The sequence below is a fragment of the Rhinolophus hipposideros genome (assembly GCF_964194185.1).
Source record: "Rhinolophus hipposideros genome assembly, chromosome: 2".
In the NCBI taxonomy this organism is placed as follows: Eukaryota; Metazoa; Chordata; class Mammalia; order Chiroptera; family Rhinolophidae; genus Rhinolophus; species Rhinolophus hipposideros.
In genome coordinates, this window is record NC_138048.1 from 91902902 (window position 1) to 91928544 (window position 25643).

At 31.6% G+C, this 25643-nt stretch overlaps 1 protein-coding gene across 1 annotated transcript in view; it reads left to right on the plus strand.

The window, feature by feature from the left end:
• The window catches only part of NCAM2 (neural cell adhesion molecule 2), a 459814-nt gene that overhangs the window by 433758 nt on the left and 413 nt on the right, over positions 1-25643 (plus strand). The window contains exons 16-17 of the mRNA XM_081065129.1: positions 11174-11378; positions 15914-16033. Coding sequence (XP_080921255.1) covers positions 11174-11378; positions 15914-16033 — 325 coding nt within the window. The remainder of the gene's footprint in view (positions 1-11173; positions 11379-15913; positions 16034-25643) is intronic.

Genomic DNA, 25643 nt, shown 5'->3' on the forward strand with positions numbered 1-25643 from the left:
AATTATTTATTCTATAATTCGATTGACAATATTGAGGCCTAAAGAAGTAGAATAATTTTTTTATAGTGAAGAGCCACAATTAGAACCCCAATCCAGTGCTCTTAATAGAACATTATTTTTGTTTGTTTATTTTAGCACTGGACCTGGATTGAAATAATTCTTTAATATATAAATTACTCAATTAGTTTTTATAAAGTTAAAAAAAAACAATTTCTACCTTAGATATGAATATATAACTCATAAAAGCACAGTCAAGTGTTGCATTAAAAATGAAATAGTGTAGAAATTTCAGAAGAGAAAATGTTCAATGTTAAGATTTGTGTTATTTTAAGGCTCACTTAATCTTTCTTATTCTAGAACAGCCCATTTCCAAATATATATCTTAATGTATATACCACCCATTAAAACACCTTGAATGCATTTCAAAATGAAAATTTGAATAAAAATGTCTATATTTTGTTTTAATGTTTGAACTTCTTTCAATTGATACAATAGTTGTAGAAGTTTTGTACATCAGGGAGATAGAGAGAGATAAGTTGTTTTTCCTTGTTCTTTTTTTTTTTTCGTGATGCCCATGACAATGAAATGATTCCGATGGGAAGTGTCTGGGATTTTGTGACATTTTTACAGTGACTGTCACTTTTACAGTACTTTTACATTACTTTATTGTTTGAGCCATTGTGAAGAAACTAAAGAGATTTGAGAAAATCTATTCTAATTAAACACCATTGCTTTATTGTATCAAGAAACTGAAGATCAGAGAAGCCAAGTAATTAGTCATTGACATAGTAAAGCAACTTGAAATCTCAGTTTTCTTCTTTGTTTTTATAAGACTACAGAATCAAAGATGACATAGCGAAATCTCTATTCTATATGTATATAGCATTATGTCTTTGATCTAGTTCCTTTGATTGCTTCTTGATTGGCCAATAGAGAAAAATATGTAGCAAAATAAAAGCCGTGTATTAACCAACCACAATTCCGTCCACTAATCAGGTACTTCTGTTAGTCGGTTATTATCTTTCTCACTTCAGTATGTATATAGGTGCTTCACTATGATCAGTGTAGTAAACTCTGGGTTTATAGACTTAAAAAATATTAAATTTTATCACTTGCTGATTTCTACACACTTTCTGAAAACACCTTATAAAATGACTTATTTACATGGTTGGTGAAATAGGATTTTTTTTTTCCCTATTACGTAAAATAATATTTTTACTTACTGTCTAAAAAAGCTAAATATTTCAGCATCCTTATCATTTTAAGAAATCAAAATAAACAGCTTCAGCACATCATTTGCATAGTGGATCATGCTTGCTTCTTTACTGATTTCTCAGTTATTACAAAGAAAAATATAAAAATATTGAAAAATCTTATTAAAATATAGGCTTATTTTCTGTTTAAATATGGTTAAAACTAAAGTAAAATTCATCTCTTCAAACTAGCATTTCTGTTTTGAAGAATCCATTAAAAACAAACTTAAATTTGCCATTGTTTGCTAATGTATCTAATTTCACAAAGGCTGAAAACTAGGTATGTATGTTATATTGAGAGTTAAACACAAAACTCCCTGATGCTCTTGAAAATTGACAAGAAAATATTGATTATAAATGGCTCGACATGTTTGGAATGTTTAGTTTTAATAATATAACTTGATTTTTTTTAATATAACCAAAATGAAGAAATTCAAGTCTCTAAGACTCAATACAGTGACTGTCTAAAATTGGAAAATTTGCAAAACTTATTATGTTATAAATTCCTTGGAAAATAATGATTGCATCCATATATTTGTACACATTTTTCATTTATTGTCTTATAAATTTAGAGACTTTTAAGGTATGTATATTTATGAATTTTATAATAGATTAAACCGTTTGGAATTTCATCAAGCAATTTGCAAAATATCGATTGTAGTTTAATCTTATATGGGTATGATTGTTTTATAATATAGTCTTTTAAAAAATAGTTTTTTCTGTTTATGCCAAGAAAGCATATTTTCTATTTTCTATATATGGGACAGCATTTTAATATTAACAGAAAATGATATTGGTCAGGTAATGGTTGAACCAAAGAACTGAAATTTAAATTATTTAATTATTTAACAGTCGTCAATATCTATTTTGATCATATTCATTATATGTTTTAGAAGTTCCTTTTCCTACTAGCCAATAAAAACCTTCATTATCTTATGGAAAATAACTAAGTTACCCTTACCAAAGCAAACTGAATACATACATAGAGTTTAACTACATATGGAGACCGCATAGAGTTAGTGATGTAAGAATAAACTTCAAAAGTAGCAGTTTGAATAGATAACTATGACGTATAAAACATTTTATATCTCTTTATCCCAGTTCAGAGAGGTTTTGTGGCAAATGGTCTCTATTATAACCTACTTATCAATTTAAAATGTCAGTGTAGAGAAGAGCATACATATTCTGTTGCGCAAAGATTTTAGGTATTTCACAATTTTAATTCATTTTTAGTAACAAAATTTGTCACATTTAAAAATATGTATTTCTAAAGTTTTCAGTTATTTGAAACATTTATCAGGATTGTTGTTATCTATTCATTTTTTAGCTAATTTTCTTTTCAAAATTAACACAGCTTAGTTTCTTCAATTCCCTTTCTTATGTTAAAATATATTACTTTAAATCATACTCAGAGTTTGACATGTTTCTATCAACATTCCCATAGAAGAGTAATAACTATATTTTAGATTGTTTACTTTTTACAGGGAATTGTTTTTTAAAAAATAGATATTGAAACCTTTGGAGGAATTGAGTAGATATTTTTTAAAAATGGTGACATTGATGGATCACTTGAAATGTCATTGCATTTAAAAGTGTATAGAATAATTATACATAATTATAAACACCTATATATCATATCAATTTATAGTATTATTTGACACCATGTCTACTTTTAAAATATATTAATGGGCATTAATTACCTAATGTTAATTCAATCACTAGTCACATATAAAAGTTAGAGTCTGACTAATTACTTTTTTCTTCAACCCAAACATCAAGCAAGGGTTACATGTTTGTATGCATCTTGGAAATGGACATGAGACAGAAGACAGGGAAGACAGGATAGACAACCCATATTCCTCCACTAGCTCCCTCCTAGACATTGCAACACCTTCTCCTTTCCTGTTTATCTCTAATAACTCCCTATCATCTTTTGTGTAAAGATTATTTCTCTTAGGTTTTGTGAGTGGTGATGTTAGTCTATATTTATTTTTGGTTGATTTATGTTTGTTTATTCATTTTCAAGGTCTATCCTCTTTAACATCATTTATCAGTTAATCCCATCCCTCCCAATCACCCAATATCTTATCTCTAAAATACATATATGTCTGCTAATTTCAGAATATATATTTTCATATGTCTCCATCTTCACTCACACCATGTTCTGACTGTAATGGACTCCTCTTATCACATGGAAAGCTCTTTCTTCTTCTTCAACACCATCTCAAATATTATCTTCTCCACCAAATCTTCCTGGACCACTAACAATTTATTTAGATGCTTCTCCCACCTATCTGCTTAGCTCACATTATTTTTTACTAGAAAAGCAATCAATTACACTGCTTTCCATTTTTAAATTACATGTCATACTCACCCCTCCCAATATATTACAAGTCCCAGAGAAGAAAGCATTTTGCCTTTTTCTTATTTCATCTTCACAACTACTCAGTAGAGTTGTTTAACAACATTGTGATAAATTAAAGGATGATCACATATTTTTTACCAACTTGGGCAAAAATCATTTTTCATAATATCAAAGTACTAGAGAATTTTTTGAAAAAATATGTAATCTATAATTCTGCCTTTGTTAACAAGCACATATAGGAAAAGACAGTCAGAAAAATTATAGTTTTACAAAATTATAAATGACATTTACATAATACAGGTTTACAATTCCCTTTCCATTACTAAACCAAATGTCTTCAATTAGCTACCTTTTATTGCCCAAAATCATGTTTAGTGTTAAAAAAAGAAGCCTGGTTTATCAATGTTGCCTCTCTCAATACTCAACACCTTCTCTTAAATAATACCTCTTCACCGGGAGAAGTGATTTGGAGTAAAATTTTGGATTGCCATTGAGTTTATATCAGAAAACAATTTATTATACATGTAACAGAACCTTTTGACAGAACAATCAAAATGACTAGAGAACCGAGACACAGTCGTAAGGAATAAGTGATGTAAAATAAAATCTTCGGTCTCCCAAAAAGGAAGGTTGTATGAAAACAAATTTTGCTGTAAGCAATAAAATTTCTATATCACTATCATTTAACTTGAAAACACACACACAAAAAATGCCCACCTTGTTAAAAAATACGGAAAGTAGCCTGAGGATTGACACATATATAAATAACATATATAAATGAAACATAACTAACAATACAAGGCTTTATTGGTATATTTGAGTAATGTTGAAATATTATTGATAAATTTTGCTTATGATACTGAAATTTTCTAACTCCTAAATTAATATGTGGATACTACAAATAGTATTATCAATTAACAAAATGATAGAAAATCATATAAAATGAACTTCCACATAAGCATTAATTTCCAACATGAACTTTTATAAATTCTTTCTAGATACACAAAGAGGTCCAATGAACTCAACACATGTTCATTTAAAACACAGCAAATTACTTCTGTGTGATCCTAAAAATCCCTCAGACTCACAAAGCTTTTATAAACTGATGTAATTTTATATAATTAAATACTTTTTTTCATTATGTTAATAACTCAATTTTGGTTTTAATATATTTTTAAAGACTTTTTATTTAAAATTGTAAGAGTCCTTTCCCAAGATGAAGTCGCTTATAAAAGACACTTTGCCATTTTTTCTTCATTGATTAGAATGCTCTTTTCACAATCATCACAGATATTACTAGCATTACATACTTTTTTAACTTGTTTGTTGAAAAATGCATGCGGCTACATGTTGTACCCACACAGTTTTCATTCAGCTAGTTCAGTAAGCAGTCAAATATCTGAATATGAACTTTAATGAACTTAAACTGTTGCCAGTAAGTGTGCTTTGTCAGAAAGCTGAATAATGTAAATGCTTTCTTCATCTCATTAATTATATGAGCTGTCCCAAAGAGAACCAAGATATGACAGAATAAAACACTAGAACGTAAAAGCAATAGTCTTTATTTTAGGGAGGATCCTTTGATTCATTCTGTCATAACCTTCTGCAAGTTTCTGTCCTATTTTTTTATTTCGATGAAGGTGAAGATGTCTAAAATATTGTGCAAATAACCATAACAATAAAACCAATAATTATAACACAAAAACAAATGGTAAACTAAGAAAAACAAATGAATTACAGAAGAAGAGAATACTGAAAAAAATACATTTGTTTCCCCAAAACTGAGCAAAAGTCAATGTCACCTATCAGAGACAATAAGAGTTATTAATAATTATCTTCCTATCATTCATTTCAACATCAGTCAAGAAAGATTTTAATTTGACTTAGAGAAGTAAAGGAATGACCAGAAAGATAATTTACTAGATAAATAATAAATAAATAAGAAAGGAATGAAATTAAACTAAAAACTTGTTGAGTTCTGGTCGTAGTGAAATGCACATTTAAAATGAGAAGAATGAAAATGATACATACTAACCTTAGGCCTTAATGAAGAGAGTTTATCACAAAACAACAATAAAGAAAACACTTTTAAAATGTAAACATGCATTTACATTTACAACTATTTTTTATGCATCATAGTTCATGAATGTTAGCAATATTAAACATTTAACCGGTAAACATACTTGCTAAAATCTAGGAGGTGCTGGGTAAAAGAGGAGATCTAATTTTTTAAAAGGGAGGAAGAAAATAAGTCCAAACAAAGTTGGTCTTGAGTTTGTTGTTTCATTATTTTTTTACCCGTTTTTGAATTAATGGAAAATAGTATTTTCCATCATCCTTGTCGATGTCATTTCAATGATTTTCTCTTTTCTAACAAATGCAGTTAAATGGGGTATTGCCTAGATATTGGAAACCTCAGAAGTTCAAATATTTGTTTCAAATAGGGAAGATAAATATGAAATACAATTAAATTAATCTATCAATTCAGGAATGAACACCAGGCACCATAAATACAGGAGACCCAAGGTCATGACACAAACAAGAAGTGTGGTATTTAGAGCAGTAAAGTAGCTTGACATGGGGCTCAGATTGCTAATATCAATGGGTTCAACATTGCTCTCTTTAATACTGAATTTTATAATGATTGAATCAAACTTTACCTTTTCTTTTTTTTTTTTCTATTTGTGATGATACCTACAGAGGTGATATAAGAGTCATGTTATTTCAAACATATAAAAATAGATATTTGGAATTATTATTTCTAAATATCTAAAATATATAAATATGGTATGTATACATGTATGCCCGACTCCCCATTTAGTTTAACAAGTCCAGGACAAATTTCAACCTAATTTAGGTTGTTTAATAGGTCCAGTATTCCCCATACAGAATATAAAGTCTTATAAATAATCAGACATTTCTCTACACAGCTCTACAAGTTGGAGAATGTTATTTTCTTTCTTGACATTGCGTTATATCAAGAAATATAAAGTCCCCGGGTTTGTCTATCCTAGGGAAATATTGTGATGACACTTTATTTTCATTATCTCCACTATTATTATAGCTTTAAGGCTTACTAAAAAATTTAAATCTTTTTTTTTTAATTATTTTGTCAACTAGATGTAACCCTAGTCTCATTTCTATACATTTGCTCTTTTTACTACACTTTCCTATTCTTTATTTTTTGGGGGGATCGTAGAAAAATATCACAAAAATAAATGTACCAATTTAAGATAATTTCTAAGTCTATAGTAACAGGTGATTTTGGAAATCAGATTGTCTAATGTAACAGAACAAGAAATTAAATGTAATTCAAAGAGATGGTAGTTGGTTTTCAAATCAGTGTGTATTTTCTTTTTACAGTATGGATTACCCTAGAGTATGGCTTATATAATGTGAGGAGATTACTATAATTCTGGTGAAGCGCTTAACTATATATGCCTTTGTTAATATGAAAATCCTATCCTTTTGTTTCTGTGCTGTGTTTGTTGGAATCCAATGAATGACATTGCATTTTAGGAAATAGTGCCTCATAAGTAAAAATGGACCTAAAGAGATGTATAATAAGCCAAATGATTTGTGTTAATTTTTACTAATTCTATTTTAGTACATATCAGGAAAACCCTCTAGTTCTGCACTAATTTAGTAGGCACTCAATGAAGTTTTTTGAAGCATAAATGTAGTAATGTGTTAAAAAAAAAACAAAAAACTATGTAACCTCAAAAATCTTTAGATAATCCAGATGTCTGATTTTAAAGGAGCTGACCATTGTGGTTTAGGAGTCCAGCTGCAAAAACACTGCCTCCTCCACCTCTTTTCACTTAGGGTATTTATTTAAATGAATGCTGTATAGATGTATACCTAGATTTTCCATAGATCAGTTGATATTTGAAAGTGTGTTACTCCGAGCAGAATGGAGGAAGAATAAGCAGAAGACAAGTGTACCTACCTCAGTTGTAGGAGAATATAGCATGTAGGAATGTTATGACATATGCCAAAAAGGGTTTTGAATATCTTGTTGTCTTTCATGCTTAAAGGGCTTACTTACTATATCTAGCAAAATCTCATATGAAAACAGCTACCACTGTTCTGGGAGTAACAATAAAATCTCCACTTTAGGACCTTTTAAATTAAAAATTAAATTTATTTTTCTCCTCTCTAAGTCTGAAAGTAATTCTTAATGTGTTTGGAGAAGATTATGCATCCACATAGAAAAAGAGTTAAATAAAATATTAAACTATGTAAGGGTTAAAAAATGGGTAGTTTTATGAATAGAGTGTGCTGGTTTTTGAAACACTACATTATCAAATATAATAAATTTTACAGAAAGTTAGTGCTTAAGTAGTGAGTTAATTTCTACACAGAAACATGAAAAGACATTCATATTTCAAATCCGAAATGAAGTTGGTTTTTGTTATTTTAATTGTTTGCTTTTATGTTTTGATTACAAATTAAAATGCAGTTGCATTCTGGAGAAATATATTGATTTAATTCTGCAATTTCTAAATTTCAGGGGGTAGGCAGTACAGCTGGGATGGTGGTTATATAGAAACACATTCGGACTGATTCTCTTATTTCTTTCAATAATAAAATACATAACAAAATTAGATGTTTTAACTTTTTGAGTCCTAAATTATTTATTCTTACTCAATTTTAATGTGAAATCCCCCTTTTCAAAAGAGTGATATGAAATGATCTCTGCAAATGAAGCTAGAAACAAGAATACATAAATAATTTATATTATGGTACTTCATTTAAATAGTTTCCCTCTACTAGCAGTCCAGGAAGAAAATAGATGATTCCACTGTTCTGTAAGAAAATTACACATTGTAAATTATTTCACTATATTTTATTCTTATTTTTTATTATCTATAATGAGCATCCAATATAAAATGTTGACACTAACGCAGTTATAAAATATATAAAATCTGAAGCTAAGTAGTCTTCATGAGTACAGATCTAATATGGAGTTATCATTGAGGTCACTGTTCTCTCTGGGCCTCAGTGTTCTTACCTGGAAAGTAGACCTGATAATATACTTTTCCTTTGTAATGGATTTGTTATTACAATTTAAAAAACATGTGTAGGTATTCTAGAAAGCTAAAAAGCTAAAAAAGAAAAGATGAATTTAAAGTCCTTTAAATGAGTATCATGCTTCATTTCAATTTGTTCAATAATTACAACCATAGTTAATTTATAAAGAATGAATTTTCTGTATTTTACTGAGAAAATAAATCACTGCCAGTCTCCAAATCCTAATGATGTAATTTTACAGATAGTTAAGGATTCATTTAGGAAAAATTGAAAGACAAATAAGAAAACTTTCACATGAGAGTAAATTGGTGGCAGAAAAAATAAATAAATAAAAACATTTGAAAATTTAGCTTTCATAGTTATTGTGGTCTAATCTCCTGAGATGTGAGAATACATATTTAAATACATTCTTAAGCTGATTTAAAAACACTACTCTCAAAAGAAAATTTAATTAAATATTTATAACATAAATCTATGTGTTCATCCTATCCTCTGCAACAACAAAAATATATTTGGTTTTTCATAAAATAACTTCAAGCAACCTTCAAAAAATTAATCATAACTTTAAAAAGTATAATTTTGTTTCTCTTGAAAAAAACTGATAGCTACTTTACCATATGGTGCTTTACAAATATAATGTTTCTAAGAGCTTTTTCTAAAGATGGAAATGAAAAAAATCAATATACTGGTTTAATGCTAAAAAGGTCACAAATAAAATATTTATCATTTAAAAGCTAACTAGCTAAATCTAAGTCATTAAAAATATGATTATGTCCTCAACAGAATAATCAATGCTTATTAAGAGATACTCTAGGTTGCTGATGAAAGAAATATAGTTACAGACTAATTAAATTTTAGATAGTCTATTTTTTTACCAAAAACTTATCTAATAGTTTTTGGAAACAAAAGCAAAAATAAAATAATTACAATCAGAATTATACTTTACTTGGGCATGAGAGTTCCCAGTTTGTTGATTCAGTGCTTGAGGAATTCTCATCTGCAGTATCATGGAGACACTGTAGAAATACATCTAGCACAGGTAAGCCACAAGTCACCTGGGTAAAGTGACAAGCCACCATGTCACAAACAGGATAATTTTTTATTAACCTATCTGCAAACTCTGAGAGTGTTAAAAATAAATAACATATTTCCTGGGAAAAAATAAAATCTAAACATGAGACTCAGTCATTCTGCAGAAAAATAAACTAGCATTCAGGTCTGTATGACATATTCAAGAGCAGCCTGTTAGTGGTAGATTCAAACTAAAAACAATTATACTCATTCCTTTGGATAAACATTTTCTTGAAGTCACTACTAAATATTACTAAAATATTTTATCTAAATTTTAAAAAAGAAAAACTTTGTTTTACATATATTTTCTACAAAGTGATTTCCTCAAAACGCAAATTTATGTTTCTGTATCTTTCACTTGTATTCCACATCAGTTACATAATGAGCATCTCATTATGATGCTGAATAAAAGGTGTTTTTTACTATTGAAAAAGGAAATTATAATTTTATAGTATTATGTAAGCCAATTTTAACATAATCATGCTAAGAATCATTTTGAATAATTCTATGACATCTTCTTATATAATACCCTCCTTTTCCTTTAAATAACGCAATGTCACCACTTTAATCTGGTTTCTTTCCATTGTGCTTATTTTTCTATCTATATCGTTTTAGCTGTGTAGTGTACCCTCATATTCAGCTACAGGAATATTACACTTGATTCATTTCCATTATACTAAACCCTCTTACCATTTCTACTCTGTCAGTCGGAATAGCTATCCTGTTCCCAATCACCTTTTTCATAAATACTCTGTATGACTTTTGGGATTTCCTGCAACTGTATGCCAAGGAAAGGTGGCTCCCATCTTTCCCTACCTTCAGAAAGATCATAAGTACCATAACTCAGTTAAAGTTTGCCTCTCATGTATTATGATTGGTTAAAATATTAACTGGAAAAACACAAGTACCTTTATTCTAAAATGAAAATGTTTTAAAAAATATTCTTAGATAGATATTTTAGAATGTATTGTCTGTCAAAGCAAAGTGCTTGGAGCCATCATTTGTAAGTTAAAGTCTAAAGCTAAAATAATTCCATACAGAACATTTATTTAACACTTTCACAGGAGTTTTGACTGTATTTTCCATTGAACAAAGTAATGATCTATTAATGGTTGTGACTTTCTTATAAAGTACAGCTAGGGATATGATAACATTCATTATCTTCCCCTCAGAGAATCAAGAAGTATATTGGAAAGAAGAGTTACTTTTCTTTTCCTAAAGGAATTTTGTAAAATTTATTTCAAATCATTATTATGTCAGTTGCTTACAAGATTGTTTGAACACTAGAGCATGGCTCTCAACAATCATGAAATTGAAGTCTGCCAGGGACGATCCTTTCCTCCTTGTATTTTTAGTTGACTATTTCTCAGATAATATTTGTTTTTTAAAATAACTGTCTAACCTTTTCTAACGTGTGGTTTAATAAAATTATTTTCTCTCTTTTTTTAAGACACTCTTTTTAATGGTCTTGGGCTTGGAGCCGTCATTGGCCTGGGAGTTGCCGCACTCTTGCTAATCCTTGTGGTAACAGATGTCAGCTGCTTCTTTATTCGACAATGTGGGTTATTAATGTGCATCACCAGGAGAATGTGTGGGAAGAAAAGTGGCTCTAGTGGCAAAAGTAAAGAACTGGAAGAAGGAAAAGCTGCATACCTGTGAGTATCAGATATCTGGGTCACATCACATTGAACAAGGGATGCACTTAGGCTTAAGTGCTGTATCCGGAGCTTTGCTTTCTAAGCAGGGTAAAGAGTGCAGCTGTCAGACCATTGGGCACTGCACTATCTGTTTTCTGATCTTAAATCTGTATGAACTTAAACATCTGGTAGAGCCAAATGACTGAAAACAGACTAGTGTATTAAAAGTAAACCTTAAGATGGGATCCAAGGTAAAAATATTAGTCATGATTAAAATATCGATAGTTAGATATGTAGGTACATTAGATGGATAGATAGATGATAGATGATAGAAAGATAGATGATAGTTGATAGATAGATAGATAGATAGATAGATAGATAGATAGATAGATAGATAGATAATACCACTATATTTGGTTATGATTTCCCCCGCTATTTTTCAGTTTATGTTAAATAAAAGAAAGGCCTCAATAGTTATCTGAGTTAAAAACTAAGTTAAACTGATTTAAAAGCACGAATTGTGCCAAGTGTGTCTACAATTGTTAAGAAGTGACTGCATATAAATTTCAAGGTTGTCTATATAAAAATGTATGTGCTATGCAATACATTATTACAGATTCTGAATTTATGCCTCCAAATCTTGATCAAAAGATTACTATATACACGTATTAAAATTTGTAGTTTTCTGTGGCATCTCATTTAATTAGACAAAATAAGAATTCTAAGAAAATACAAAAAGCTGAATTTTTTGAAAATGCCCTTGTCATGTAAAAGAGTAATTAAGAAGTATTAGTACTTAATTTTTTGTTTTGTCTTTAGATAAATTTGTATCTAATCTCAGACATACAATAGGCAAAAATATGAAAGCGCAGGAGAATGTACCCATACAGTGTTTGTGTGTGTGTGTACACTATATACACTTGTGTGTATATTACACTTGCAATCAAAAATAAACATTCTTAAGAGTTGAGGACACCTCCTTTATATATTTTTTGATCTTACAGTCTTTCTATTATTCTGCTATTATATAGTTTTTTCTTACATTTAAGTATGAAAATTTTCAAACATCAAAAACAGAAAGAATTTTATAGCCAAGTACTTCTGTTCTATAATAAATATTTTATATTTATTTTATCACATATTTATCCAACCCTCAATCATTCACTTGTTTTTGCATTTCAAAAAAAAAAAATCAGTACACTTAACCTCTAGATTATTCAACTTACATATCACTACGCAGTATTCAAATTTTGTTTATGTTTTCTTAGGTAAAACTTACATAGAATGAAATACACAAAATGTTCCATGTGATGAGTTTCGCCAAATGTTTATGTCTGTGTAACTCAAGCCTTATTAAAATTCTGAGCTTTAGCATAAGCTTACCCAGCTAACCCACACTTACTCCCCGGCCCCAGGCAACTACAATTCTAATTTTTTTTTCACCACAGGCAATTTTCAGCTGTTAGAGAACTTGATACAAATGGATTCCTACAATGTATACTCTCTATGTCTGACTTTTTACACTCAGTATAATGTTTTGGGAATCATTTATGATGCTCTGTGTATCACTAACCCATTCCTTTTTATTTTTGAGTTATTTCTATGTTTTTCTCTGCATACTTTTACACATATATGGTCTCATACATTATTTTCTAGGCTTAGAGATATAAAGAGTCCATCTGCATGTCTGCATATTTTTGTGTGTTTTTTTGTTTTGTTTTGTTTTTAATATCCAAGTCTATTTCAATATCACTAGGCAATTTGTCTATGACTATTTTCCATAGATACACTGTAGGGATATTTTGACTTCATGGGATGCTAAATTAGATAACATACATTCTTAATTCAAAAAATTAGATTCATTTTGCAATCAAAATGCCACGTGCTTAATTGTTGGACACAGAACATAGCAAAGAACCAATAGAAATTAGGCTCTGCCTCACACTTGAATGGGATATTAATGTCTGACATAGTAAATACAGTGGGATCAATTCACCACTCAGTATCTCCTGCTTTCTTTATAAGAAGTTTCTGTGTTTTCACATTGTCTTATTAACTAAATAAACATATCACCAAATTTAGTTTTAGCTTATTTCTCTCATATTAAATATATATATATATTATTTATTTATATATATATATTTTAATTATTGCATAATTACACATATTTACTATGTGTATGTGTGTGTGTGTATAAAACTCAAAGCTGAATTTTATACATTTTCATTCTTGTTCAACCATTGAAAACATATTATTTATGGAGTAAATACTAGGTAACAAGCTGTGCTCTGAAATCTAGTAATAAAGTGATGAACAAAACAAACAAGGACTTTGTCCACATGGAACTCATTCTCTAGTGCAGGAAGCCAGAAAATAAGAATTAACTATACATGAAACTATCTAGTAGTGATAAGCACTAGGAAAAACAACAACAACAACAAAAAAACAGAATGATGAATTGCTGCTTGAGACTGGGACATTGAAGACTTCTCAGGGGAAGTAAAATTGAAGCTGAAGTGTTGAGTTCAAAAGAGCCAGAAATATAACAATCTGGGAAAGAATAGCCTATGCAGGTGTAACAATTAACACAAAGGCCAGTAATAAGCTTAGATGGATGATAAAGGACAAATGAACATGAGTGGTGTGAGACACGGAGAGAGATTGTACAAATATTGGGTCGGAGAATTATCTAGGGACCAAAACGTTAAATCTTCTTGGGTCACAGTATAGACACTTTTGTTTTCTTAATACAAAGCTACTGAAAGTTGTTTTTGTTTGTTGTTTTTGTTTGTTTGTTTTTTAAGATTAATGACTTTAGCTACTTGTGAAGAAAGGATTACTGGAGGGTTGGTAAGTGTAGAGGAAAGATTTTAGAATAAAGGAGACCAGGCAGGAAGATTTTGACATACTCCAAGTGAAAAATAATGGTCTTTTGATCCAAGGGACCTGTGATACTACTTTGTATAGATTCTGGATATAGGTGAGGTAAAGTCAACTATTATTGATGATTGGACTTGGGGATGAAAGAAAGATTTCAGAAAGACCTGCATGATTTTTTTCTTAACTGGAGAGATGTTGGTGACAATGGGCAAAACACTAAGATGTATTCAAGTTCTGCTGTTTATCAAGTGTTTTTTTTTTTTTTTTTTACTTTTTCATTTCTGTATTTGTCTACCAACACCCTTCTGTTTGTAAATCCTGCTGAGTTGAAGTAACTTTAAAGACTTGGGAAGATGAAAATAAATTGTTCATTCCATGCTTTTTATCCATCATAACTTTTTATAGCACAGCTTCTCCTGCCTTAGAAAACAGTTTTCACATCTTTTTCTAAAATTAATTTTCCAAATTGGGAAAAAAATACAAAAATCTCAATGAGAAATAGGATATCACTCATATATAAAACAACATATTCAATATTGTAGAATAGTTTCATTGCCCTGATATGACCCGTGCTTCAACATTACACCACTTCCTTACTCCCTCACCTGAAACCCTGGCAACCATTGATCTTTTTGCTCTATTGTTTTACTATTTTAACAATGTTATATAGTTCGAATTACACAGTATGTAGCTTTTTCAAACCGGCCTATTTTCCTTAACAATGTGTGTTTAGAGATTGTTCATGTCTTTTTGTAGCTTTGTAGGTCATTTCACTTTATTGCTTACTAAGATCCAATTGTATGGATGCATCACAGTTTGTTTATCCATTCATCTATTGAAAAAGACATCTTGGTTGGTTCCAATTTGTGGCAATTGTGAATAGGGCTTCTATAAATATTCATGTGCATATTTTTGTATGGACATAAATTTTCAACTTATTTTGTTACATACGTAAGAGCACAATTGTGGGATAGTATGGTAAGCACGTGTTCCTGAGTAGTTGAGTTCTCCACATCCTTTCCATAGGTGTGTGTGATTTTTTTGGGGGGAGATGTACTTGTTATCTGTATTATGAGTGCATCATTCCAATTTTGGTATCTCACTTACCTTTTATTACCACCAAATGACTTCCTCGTTTTTCTTTCTTTTACTTTATTTCTTGAGGGTGATACTTTGCAGTAACTTTCTACTTTTCACAATTATGATAAATTACACTTAGTCTCATATTTTAGAAATCTTATAATAAAGATGACATAAACATGAAATTACAAATGAAAAATCTTGCATATATGTTATAGTATTTTGTATTTAAACTATTTTCTTGAAAATATGAATATGTTAATAGTTCATAGCTACATTACAGTTAAAATAATTCATATATATTTACAGACACTTGAAACAATAATTTTTTTTATAAATTTTATCTTACAAATTTTGAAACACACTTTCAATGAGAAAAAGAATGACAGACCAAATGAAATTTATTCTATCTACTTTTCCAAGTGAAAAATATGGTGAGATGAATTTAAATTTAAGAAAAAAAGAAGATGTATTCTTAATCTATGTTGGATTTATTTTGGGGGGAAGTGGTATCGGGGGAAATTTAAAAATATGTCCCATAGTGCATCCAGTTTTACAATATATAGGTAGAATTTTATTTTTAATTTTTCTAGGAAAGATGGATCAAAAGAGCCAATAGTGGAGATGAGAACAGAAGATGAAAGGATTACTAATCATGAAGACGGAAGCCCAGTAAATGAGCCAAATGAAACCACACCACTAACAGAACCAGAGTATGTAGATTGAAATGCTTAGCTATTTTTTTTATTATGTGTTGGTAAAGTGATAGCACATTGTTATTATTTTTAGTAACCATTTACAAATATGATCATTTGTGAAAATTTTGTCATTTGCTTTTCAATGAAATTACATGTGAATATCTAAAATCCGTTTTCTGCTGAGATATTTCACATGAAAACTGTGTGTCAATGACAGAGAAAATCAACTGTTCAAACATATATTTACAATTTTATGCAAAATGTCAAAAAGACTGATGTTACTCAGATTTTTCTACACTTTTCATACTCTTTAAAAAATTTATGCTTTGAAAATGTAATTGATTTTTACTGAAATGAAGATATGTCAGGAAATTAGTCATCACTCTGAATATAAATATGACAGTCTGAAATAGAAATAGTGTAAAATATATACAAGACATTTTAAATGAAGAATGTTTGTAAAGAACAGGAAGGAATATTGTTAAACTGTCATTTTAGTGTATATATATTAAATGGTGCTTGGTCTCCATTCAAGATGTTCTATACATCTTTCTACATCCATCATAGCTCCATTAGAACCACAGTAGGTATTTTAGTTAAACCTTTAAAGATTATGAACATGTGCTTCAGTTCACATACATAAAAATTAACATGATTCAAACCAAAGGCATTATTCAGAACTAGTAATAGTAGCATTTTATATTTAATATATTTTATAATATATGTAATAGATACACACAAAAATATATTTAATATATTTAATACAAAATCATGACCATCACACTATTCTTTAAATACTGCCCATCTTGTAAATGCTATTGTTTTTCAACACAAAGACCCCTTTTTCTTTTTTTTTTCCTTTTTCCTTGCCAGCTATCTTCCCCTTGGGGGGAAAAAAAAAGAAAAAAAAAGAAAAAAAACTTCATTTAGGCTTCTCATCTTAAACCAAATGCTGAGTGTTGTCATAGATAAAGAAAACATTTTTTTTTCCCAGAAATCCTATCTTTCTTCTCTCAAGAGATTGAAATGATGAATATTTAGGGAAATACAGTGTTCTACTCTGTAGCTAAAATTTCAATATAAACCTTCAGGATGTTTTCAGTGATTACATTTGGAGGTTATTACATTTTAATTTGAAGTTAACTATAATAGAAGCAGTTGGCACAAGGTGAGTTCTGTAGTCTCCCGTTCAGAAATTATAAATCTTTTCAATGAAGCAAAATATTACCCTCAAAAAACAAATTCCTGTGTATTAACTAACACTTACAATGTTATATCAACGTGTATGAAAACAAGTTAAGGAAATTCCCTTACATACAAAAGAGCTATATTTTAAAACAATCAAACAAACAGAAACAGAAACAAAAAGATGATTTAAGAGTGATGTCACAGAAATGGCGACATGAGAGGTGCTTCTTGAAAACTCCCCTGGAAGTTACAACAAATGGAACAGCTATAATTCAACAAAGGATTCTCTGCTCATCACCCAGGGAACAACAAAGAGACCCATGCATTGTATTACTTGAAGGTGGGCAAATAGGGTGAGCAGGGAAGGATAGAGGGGGGAAGTGTAGAGATGCGGCCTGCTGCCCTTGGGAGCCCAGGACGCAGACCAGAGATCACTACAGCCGCAGGAGAAGGAAAAAGCCAGGCTCTCTCCCTGTGCCCTATATTCCTGTGTGAGGGATCAGCATATAAGACAGCTATGCCCAGCATTTGAGGCAGAGATCCTCTGAGAACTGCAGCTTAAGCCCTCTTGGCTAGGCAAAAAAAAAAAAAAAAAAAAAAAAAAAAAAAAAGAGAGAAGAGAAGAGAAGAGAAGAGAAGAGAAAAGAAGAAAAGAAAAGAAAAGAAGAAAAGAAAAGAAAAGAAAAGAAGAAAAGAAAAAAGAAAAGAAAAGAAAAGAAAAGACATAGAGCCTGGACGCCTCCCCCCAATCCTCCCAGAGCTCTTCCCACCCCACCCTCCCAGCTTAGAAGCAGACTCCAGAAAAAGCAGGAGCAGAAAACAAAACAGAATAGCTGCAGCCCCTGAGTACTGCAACAAGTGTTTTACAAAAGCTAACACACACTCCACATAAGTAAAGAGCTCAGGGGGCAGGGGGCAGTAGTGGTGTGTGACACTCCTGGTCTGGTTGGAACCACAAAGGCAACAGCCCACCCAGCCCCCACCTTGTCTGGGCTGATCCCAACATGGCAACTAGAGCCACTAAGACATACACATGTTTAGCATCAGGTTGTAGAGGCAACTCAGCGTTTTCAGAAGCTCAGAACTCTAGGGGCCTCCACATCCTCCCATGGAACAGGTGCCCTAAGACCCAGGCGACCTTTCAAAAGAGAAGAAGCCCACCATCCAGGGGGTGGCTATAGGGTGCTCAGCATGCATCCGTGCTGGTGAGAGCAGAAACTGACTTTGTAAAACATAGCACATAGCCCCGCCAACCTAAAGCTGCACTGACAGGGGTACTCTGGGTGCCTGGTAAGTGGCACCACCACCAAAAGATTCAGAGATTTTTTTACAGCAGTGGACAACCTAGAGAAAGCTAGTGGGCTTTAAGCCAAGACCTGCCCTTTTTTTTTTTTTTATGTTGTTGTTTTTATTTATTTATGTGTGTGTGTGTGTGTGTATTTTTTCCTTCTTTATTTTTTCCCTTTCTCTTTTTTCTCTTCTTATTTTCTTTTCCTTGTTTTTCTTTTTTTTTCTTTTGTCTGTTTCGTGTTTTGTAGTTTTGTTTATATTGAGTGTTTGTTGTCTTTATGAGTCAGTGTATTTTTTTGTAGTTGCAGGTTTGCTTTGTTCTGAAATTGCCCTGCTCTAGAACCCCACCCAAGAGGCACCAGAACCAACACATCCAGAAGCCAGCTTGAGACAAAACCAGAGCATTATCTGGTTTTACCAACAAGTGGCACACCCAAAGGGAATTATCAACAGACACAAGAGTCCACAGGGGCTAAGCCTCCACTGAGGTGTCAGCCACTCGCACAGCTCATACAATGTGGGCATTGCCAATCTTCATAGCTATTCAACTCGGGAATCAATCCCATCTACTGATAAGCCAAAAGCAATCAAGGCTCAATTACAATAGGAGAAAACACAACACAAGGAACACCTCTGGAACACATGCACAAGAGATTAGGGAGACTGAGCAATTCGACTACAAAGATCACATGCTACATAAGATCACCCAGCAAAGACTGAGATACATACGTGATCTACCTAATGCACAGAAAGAAACACAGAGCAATAGCCAGAATGAGGAAAAAAGAAACATTTCCCATATAAAAGAACAGAAGAAACCTACAGAAATGGAGCTAAATGAAATGGAAGCAATCAACCTACCAGATGCAGAGTTTAGAATACTGATTATAAGAATGCTTAAGGGGCCAACCAGATGGTTCAGTTGGTTAGAGCTCAAGCTCTCAACAATAAGGTTGCCACTTCAATTCCTGCATGGGATGGTGGGCTGTGCCCCCTGCAACTAAGATTGAAAACGGCAACTAGACTTGGAATTGAGCTGGGCCCTCCACAACTAGTCTGAAAGACAATGACTTGGACCTGATGGGCCCTGGAGAAAAACACTGTTCCTCAATATTCCCCAATAAAAAATTAATAAATGAAAGAATGCTTAAGGAACTTAGTGAGAATGTCAACAAATATATAGCAAGCATAAAGGAGGATATTGAAACCATGAAAAAATAACAAGTCAAAAATAAAGAATACAATAACTGAAGTGAAGAATATACTAGAGGGAATCACTAGCAGATTAGATGAAACAGAGGATCGAATTAGCAATTTAAAAGATAAAGTAGTAGAACGCACCCAATTGGAACAACAAAAAGAAAAACGGATAAAAAAATCAATGGAAATAGTTTAAGAGACCTGTGGGACAACATCAAGTGCAACAACATTCACATCATAGGAATACCAGAAGGAGAAGAGAGGGAAAAGTGATCGTGAACATATTTGAAGAAATAATGACAGAAAAATTCCCTAACCTGGGGACAGAAAATGACATACAAGTCCAGAAAGCACAGAGTTCCAAACAAGATCAACCCAAACAGATCCACACCAAGACATATCATAGTTAAGACAGCAAAGGTGAAAGGCAAAGAGAGAATCTGAAAAGCAGCCAGAGAAAGACAGGGAGCTCCTTACAAGAGAGTTCCCAAAAGACTATCAGCTGACTTTTTTTACAGAAAATTTGCAGGCGAGAAGGGAGTGGCAGGAAATATTCAAAGTGATGAAAAACAAAGGCCTATAACAAAGATTGCTCTACCTCACAAGGGCATCATATAAAATTGGAGAGATAATGAGCTTCCCAGAAAATAATAAAATAAAGAAATTCACTAGCACCAAGCTAGTGTTGCAGGAAATGTTAAAAGGGATTCTTTAAGCAGAAGAAAGGTACAAGGAAACTAATGAAGACAAGAAATACAAATAATAAAATGGAAATAATGTATACCTATCAATAATTACTTGAAGTGTAAATAGATTAAATGCTCCAATTAAAAGACATAAGGTAGTTGAGTAGATGCAAAAACAAGACTGATGCATATGCTGTTCATAAGAGAACCACCTCAGATCAAAAGACACACACGGACTGAAAGTAAAGGGATGGAATATGATATTTCACACAAATGGAAATGAGAAAAAAAGCTTGGGTAGCAATACTTATATCGGGCAAAATAGACTTTAAAATTAAGACTATAATAAAAGAAAGACAAAGAAGGGCACTACATAATAATAAAGGGATTGATCCATCAAGAGGACATAACCCTAGTAAACATCTATACATGCAACATAGGAACACCTGAATTTATAAAACAGATATTGCCTGACATAAAGACAGAGATCAACAGTAATACGATCATAGTAAGGGACTTCAAAACACCATTGAAACCAATGGACAGCTCCTCCAGACAGAAAATCAATACAGGAACAGTAGCCTTAAATGACACATTAGACCGGTTGTATTTAATCGATATTGTTAGAGCATTTCACCCCAAAGCAGCAACATATGCATTCTTCTCAAGTGCACATAGAAGATTTTCGAAGATAGACAATATACTAGGCCACAAAACAAGTCTCAATGTATTTAAAAAGATTGAAATCATATCAAGCATCTTCTCTGACCACAGTGCTATGAAACTAGAAATCAATTACAAGAAAACCAGAAAATACACATGTCGTGTCCAGCGCAACACAGGCAGTGAGAGAAGAAGTGGTTGTGAAGGTTTAAGAAAGTAAGAAACAGAAATCAAAAAAAAATTATGAAACACTGGCCAAGGGTCTCACAGTCTCAAAGGACTGAGAGCCTGAAATTAGGCCACCTTGTGGCTTTTATTGATGCATACACAAGAAAGCAACATTGTTTTCTCCAAGGTCTGTGAATTTCACACATTATACTAAAAAACTGATTTGAAATAATTACCCTTGCCTGCAAGCAGCTGAACCATCAATTTCAGGATGTACCTCCCCAAGAGACAAAACCTTTATGCTGAAACTTACTGAAATGGATAGATGGAGAACTGATGTTATTATACCATTGAATCTCTTCCCAAGCAGGTTGTGGTAAGGAATGCAGCCACAAAGGTAGAAGCTTTCCTTAACCGGGGGAAGGTGGGGGTCTATGACCACCTCTATCAACCCCGTGGTTTCTCCTGCTGGTCCCCACTCGAGTGCCTGGCTTGAGTTGCCCCCCCTCCCCGGGGAATCTTACTCATCATTGACTAACCAGTCATCCTCCATGGCCAAACAGGGAGACATAAGCTGTTAGCACAAAGGTGAAGCAAAGTCCCCAAAAGGATTAGTGTAACAGACTCTCCTTTTTTAGGGGTAGGTATTAGGGGACAGACAGGTAGGCTGCCCTGTGACAACGCACACAAACACATGGATGCTGAATAAAATGTTAATAAATAATGAATGGGTCATAAATGAGATCAAGGAAGAAATCAAAAGATACCTTGAAACAAATGAAAATGAAAACACAACGACTCAAATATCTATTGGATGCAGCTAAAGCAGTCCTAAGAGGAAAATTCATAGCAATGCACACCTACCTAAAGAAACAAGAAAAATTTCAACAGCCTATATTTATATCTAAGGGAACTGGGAAAAGAATAGCAAAATAGCCCAAAGGGAGTACAAGGAAGAAGATAAAAAAGATCAGAGTGAAAATAAACAAAATAGAGACCAAAACAACAATACAAAAGATCAATGAAACCAAGAACTATTTTTTTTGAGAAAATAAACAAAATTGACAAACCTTTAGCCAGACTCGTCAGAGAGAGAGAGAGAGAGGGAGAGAGAGAGAGAGAGAGAGAGAGAGAGAGAGAGAGAGAGAGAGAGACCCAAATTGATAAAATTAGAAATGAAAGAGGAAAAGTGAAAACAGACATAACAGAAATACAAAAAAAAGTTTAAGAAAATAGTATGAGCACCAACAAATTAGACATTCTGGAAGAAATGGATAAATTTCTAGAAGCATACATCTTTCAAGGCTGAATCCAGATGAAACAGAAAATCTGAGCATACTGATTACTAATAACAAAATTGAATCAGCAATCAACAAGCTCCCAACAAACAAAAACCCTGGATCAGATGGCTTCACAGGTGAATTTTGCCAAACATTCAAAAAAACATTGTCACCTATTCTCTTCAAACTATTCCAAAAAATTGAGAAGGAGGGAAGGCTCCCAAGCTCATTTTACAAGGCCACTATCATCCTGATCCCAAAACCAGCAAAAGACATTACAAAAAAATAAAACTATAGGCTGTTATCCCTAATGAACATTGATGCAAAATCCTCAGCAAAATATTAGCAAACCAAATTCAGCAATACATGGAAAAGATCATACACCATGATCAAGTGGGATTCATTCCTGGTATGCAAGTTTGGTCCAATATCCAGAAATCAATTAACATGATACACCACTTAACAAAATGAAAAATAAAAATTATATGGTCATGTCAATAGATACAGTAAAAGCATTTGACAAAATCCAGCATCCATTTATGATAAAAACTCTTAACAAAGTGGGAATAGAGGGATCACATCTCAACATAATAAAGGCCATATATGATAAATGCACAGCTAACATCATACTCAATGGTGAAAAGCTGAAAGCATTCTCCTTAAGATCAGGAAGAAGACAAGGTTGCCCACTTTCATAATTTTTATTCAACATAGTTCTGAAAGTTCTAGCCACAGCAATCAGACAAGAAAAAGAAATAAAAGGCATTCAAATTGGAAAGGATGAAGTAAAATTGTCATTATTTGTAGATGACATAATACTATATACAGAAAATCCCAAAGATTCCACCAAAAAAAAGAAATTTGAACTGACAAATGAATTTAGTAAAGTTACAGGATACAAAATTAATATTCAGAAATCAGTTGCATTTTTATACACCAATAACAAGCTATCAGAAGGAGAAATGAAGAAAAAAAATCCCATTTACAATTGCTTCAAAAACAATACAATATTTAGGAATACATTTAACCAAAGGAAGTAAAAGACCTATACTCAGAAAATTATAAGACATGAAGAGAGAAATTAAAGAAGATACAGATAAATGAAAACATATACCATGCTCATGAGTAGTAAGAATTAATATAGTTAAGTTGTCAATACTACCTAAGGTAATATATAGATTTAATGCAATCCCTACCAAATTACCAATGACATTTTTCACCGAACTAGAACATATAATCCTAAAATTTATATGGAACCGTAAAAGATCCTGAATAGCCATGGAAATCTTGAGGAGTAAGAACAAAGTGGGAGGTATCATGCTACCTGACATGAAATTATACTACAAGGCTACAGTAATCAAAAACTGTATGGTATTGTCATAAAAACAGACACATAGCTCAATGGTACATAATAGAGAGCCCAGAAATAAATCCATGTCTATATGGTGATTTACTCTATGACAATGGAAGCAAGAATTTACATTGGGTTAAAGATAGTCTATTTAATATATGATGCTCAGAGAACTAGAAAAACGCTGCAAAAAAAATGAAGCTAGACCACCTTCTTATTCCATATACAAGAATAAATTCAAAATGGATTAAAGACTTAAATGTGAGACCCAAAAACATAAAACTCTTAGAAGAAAATATAGGACATAAATTTACAGATTCACCCTTAGTAATATTTTTACAATATATCCCCTCAGGCAATGGAAGCAAATATATATATATATATATATATATATATATATATATATATATGTATATGTATATGTATATGTATATGTATATGTATATGTATATGTATATATATATATATATATATATATATATATATATATATATATATCATGTGGGATTACATCAAACTAAAAAGTTTTTCACAGCAAAGGAAACTATCAATAAAACAAAAAGGCATCCCACTGAATTGGAGAAGATATTTGCCAATGATACATATGATAAGGGGTTAATATCCAAAATTTATAAACACATAAAAACTCATAGAACTCAACACCAAAAAACAAACAAGCCATTTAAAAAATGGGCAGAGGACATGAAGAGACATTTCTGTGAAGAGGTCATACAGATGGCCAACAAACATATGAAAAAATGCTCAACGTTGCTAATCAGAGAAATGCAAACCACAATGAGATACCACCTCACTCAGGACAGAATGGCTATCATCAATAGTGCATTCACTATTGATAATACATATAAAATAGCCTGCCTTCCACAGTACAAAGTAGATGCTACTTAATTCCCAGAAATTGATGTTACTAGTTTTTGCCTATGAATTACTTTTGATTAGTTAGTTTCCACATGATAGCTTTATCCTCAGAATAAAATGGATTACCCACTCATTGCAAAATAGATATATAAAAAAATACTAATAAATCCCAGAGGAACTAGGACGTTAGATTTCACTTTCCCATAAAATAGTGAATTTAAAGTCGCAGTGGTGAATAGGAATTCTATTTGTAGCATTTTTTTTTTTATGTGGAAAACATAGTTTGTCAAGGGAAGAAAAGTTTCCCCAAAAACCATGTACACATGATGTAATAGTAAACCACTGAATTTAAGAACACTAGAAAAATAATAGAAATCTTGATTCACTGTCATCATAGTAAGATTTGTGGAACAGTCTTAAAATTAAGAAATAAATGTCTTAATTGCTTAATAGGTTACAACAGGAAGCAACTCAAAAAAGTGCTCACAAGTGATACAAAAGTAACAAGAAAATAATAAATAATAAGGAGAAAAGAGAAAAATTTAAAAATACAGTAAATATAAACAACTGAGAAATCCCTGAAAAATGTTTATTTGCATTAAATTACAAAGCATATTGCTAATTCACCTAGCTTCTGAAGTTATTGTAACAGAATATGGTACTATTGATTGTTTCTACTTGAAAAACTTAAGGACTAGTAAATCATCTAGTTGACATATTAAAAATGTTTTGTCTTTTTTACATTCCAAAACAATTATGTTTTTAATATCATCAACCGATTATCAGATTTAAGCCACCCTATAATGAATGATTCAGTGCTTCTAAATTTACATATATATTATTTCATTCATCATTCTGCATTATATCAATTTTTTACAGTACACAATGTTAATTGTTTTATCAACTTTTAGATGATTTTTCTG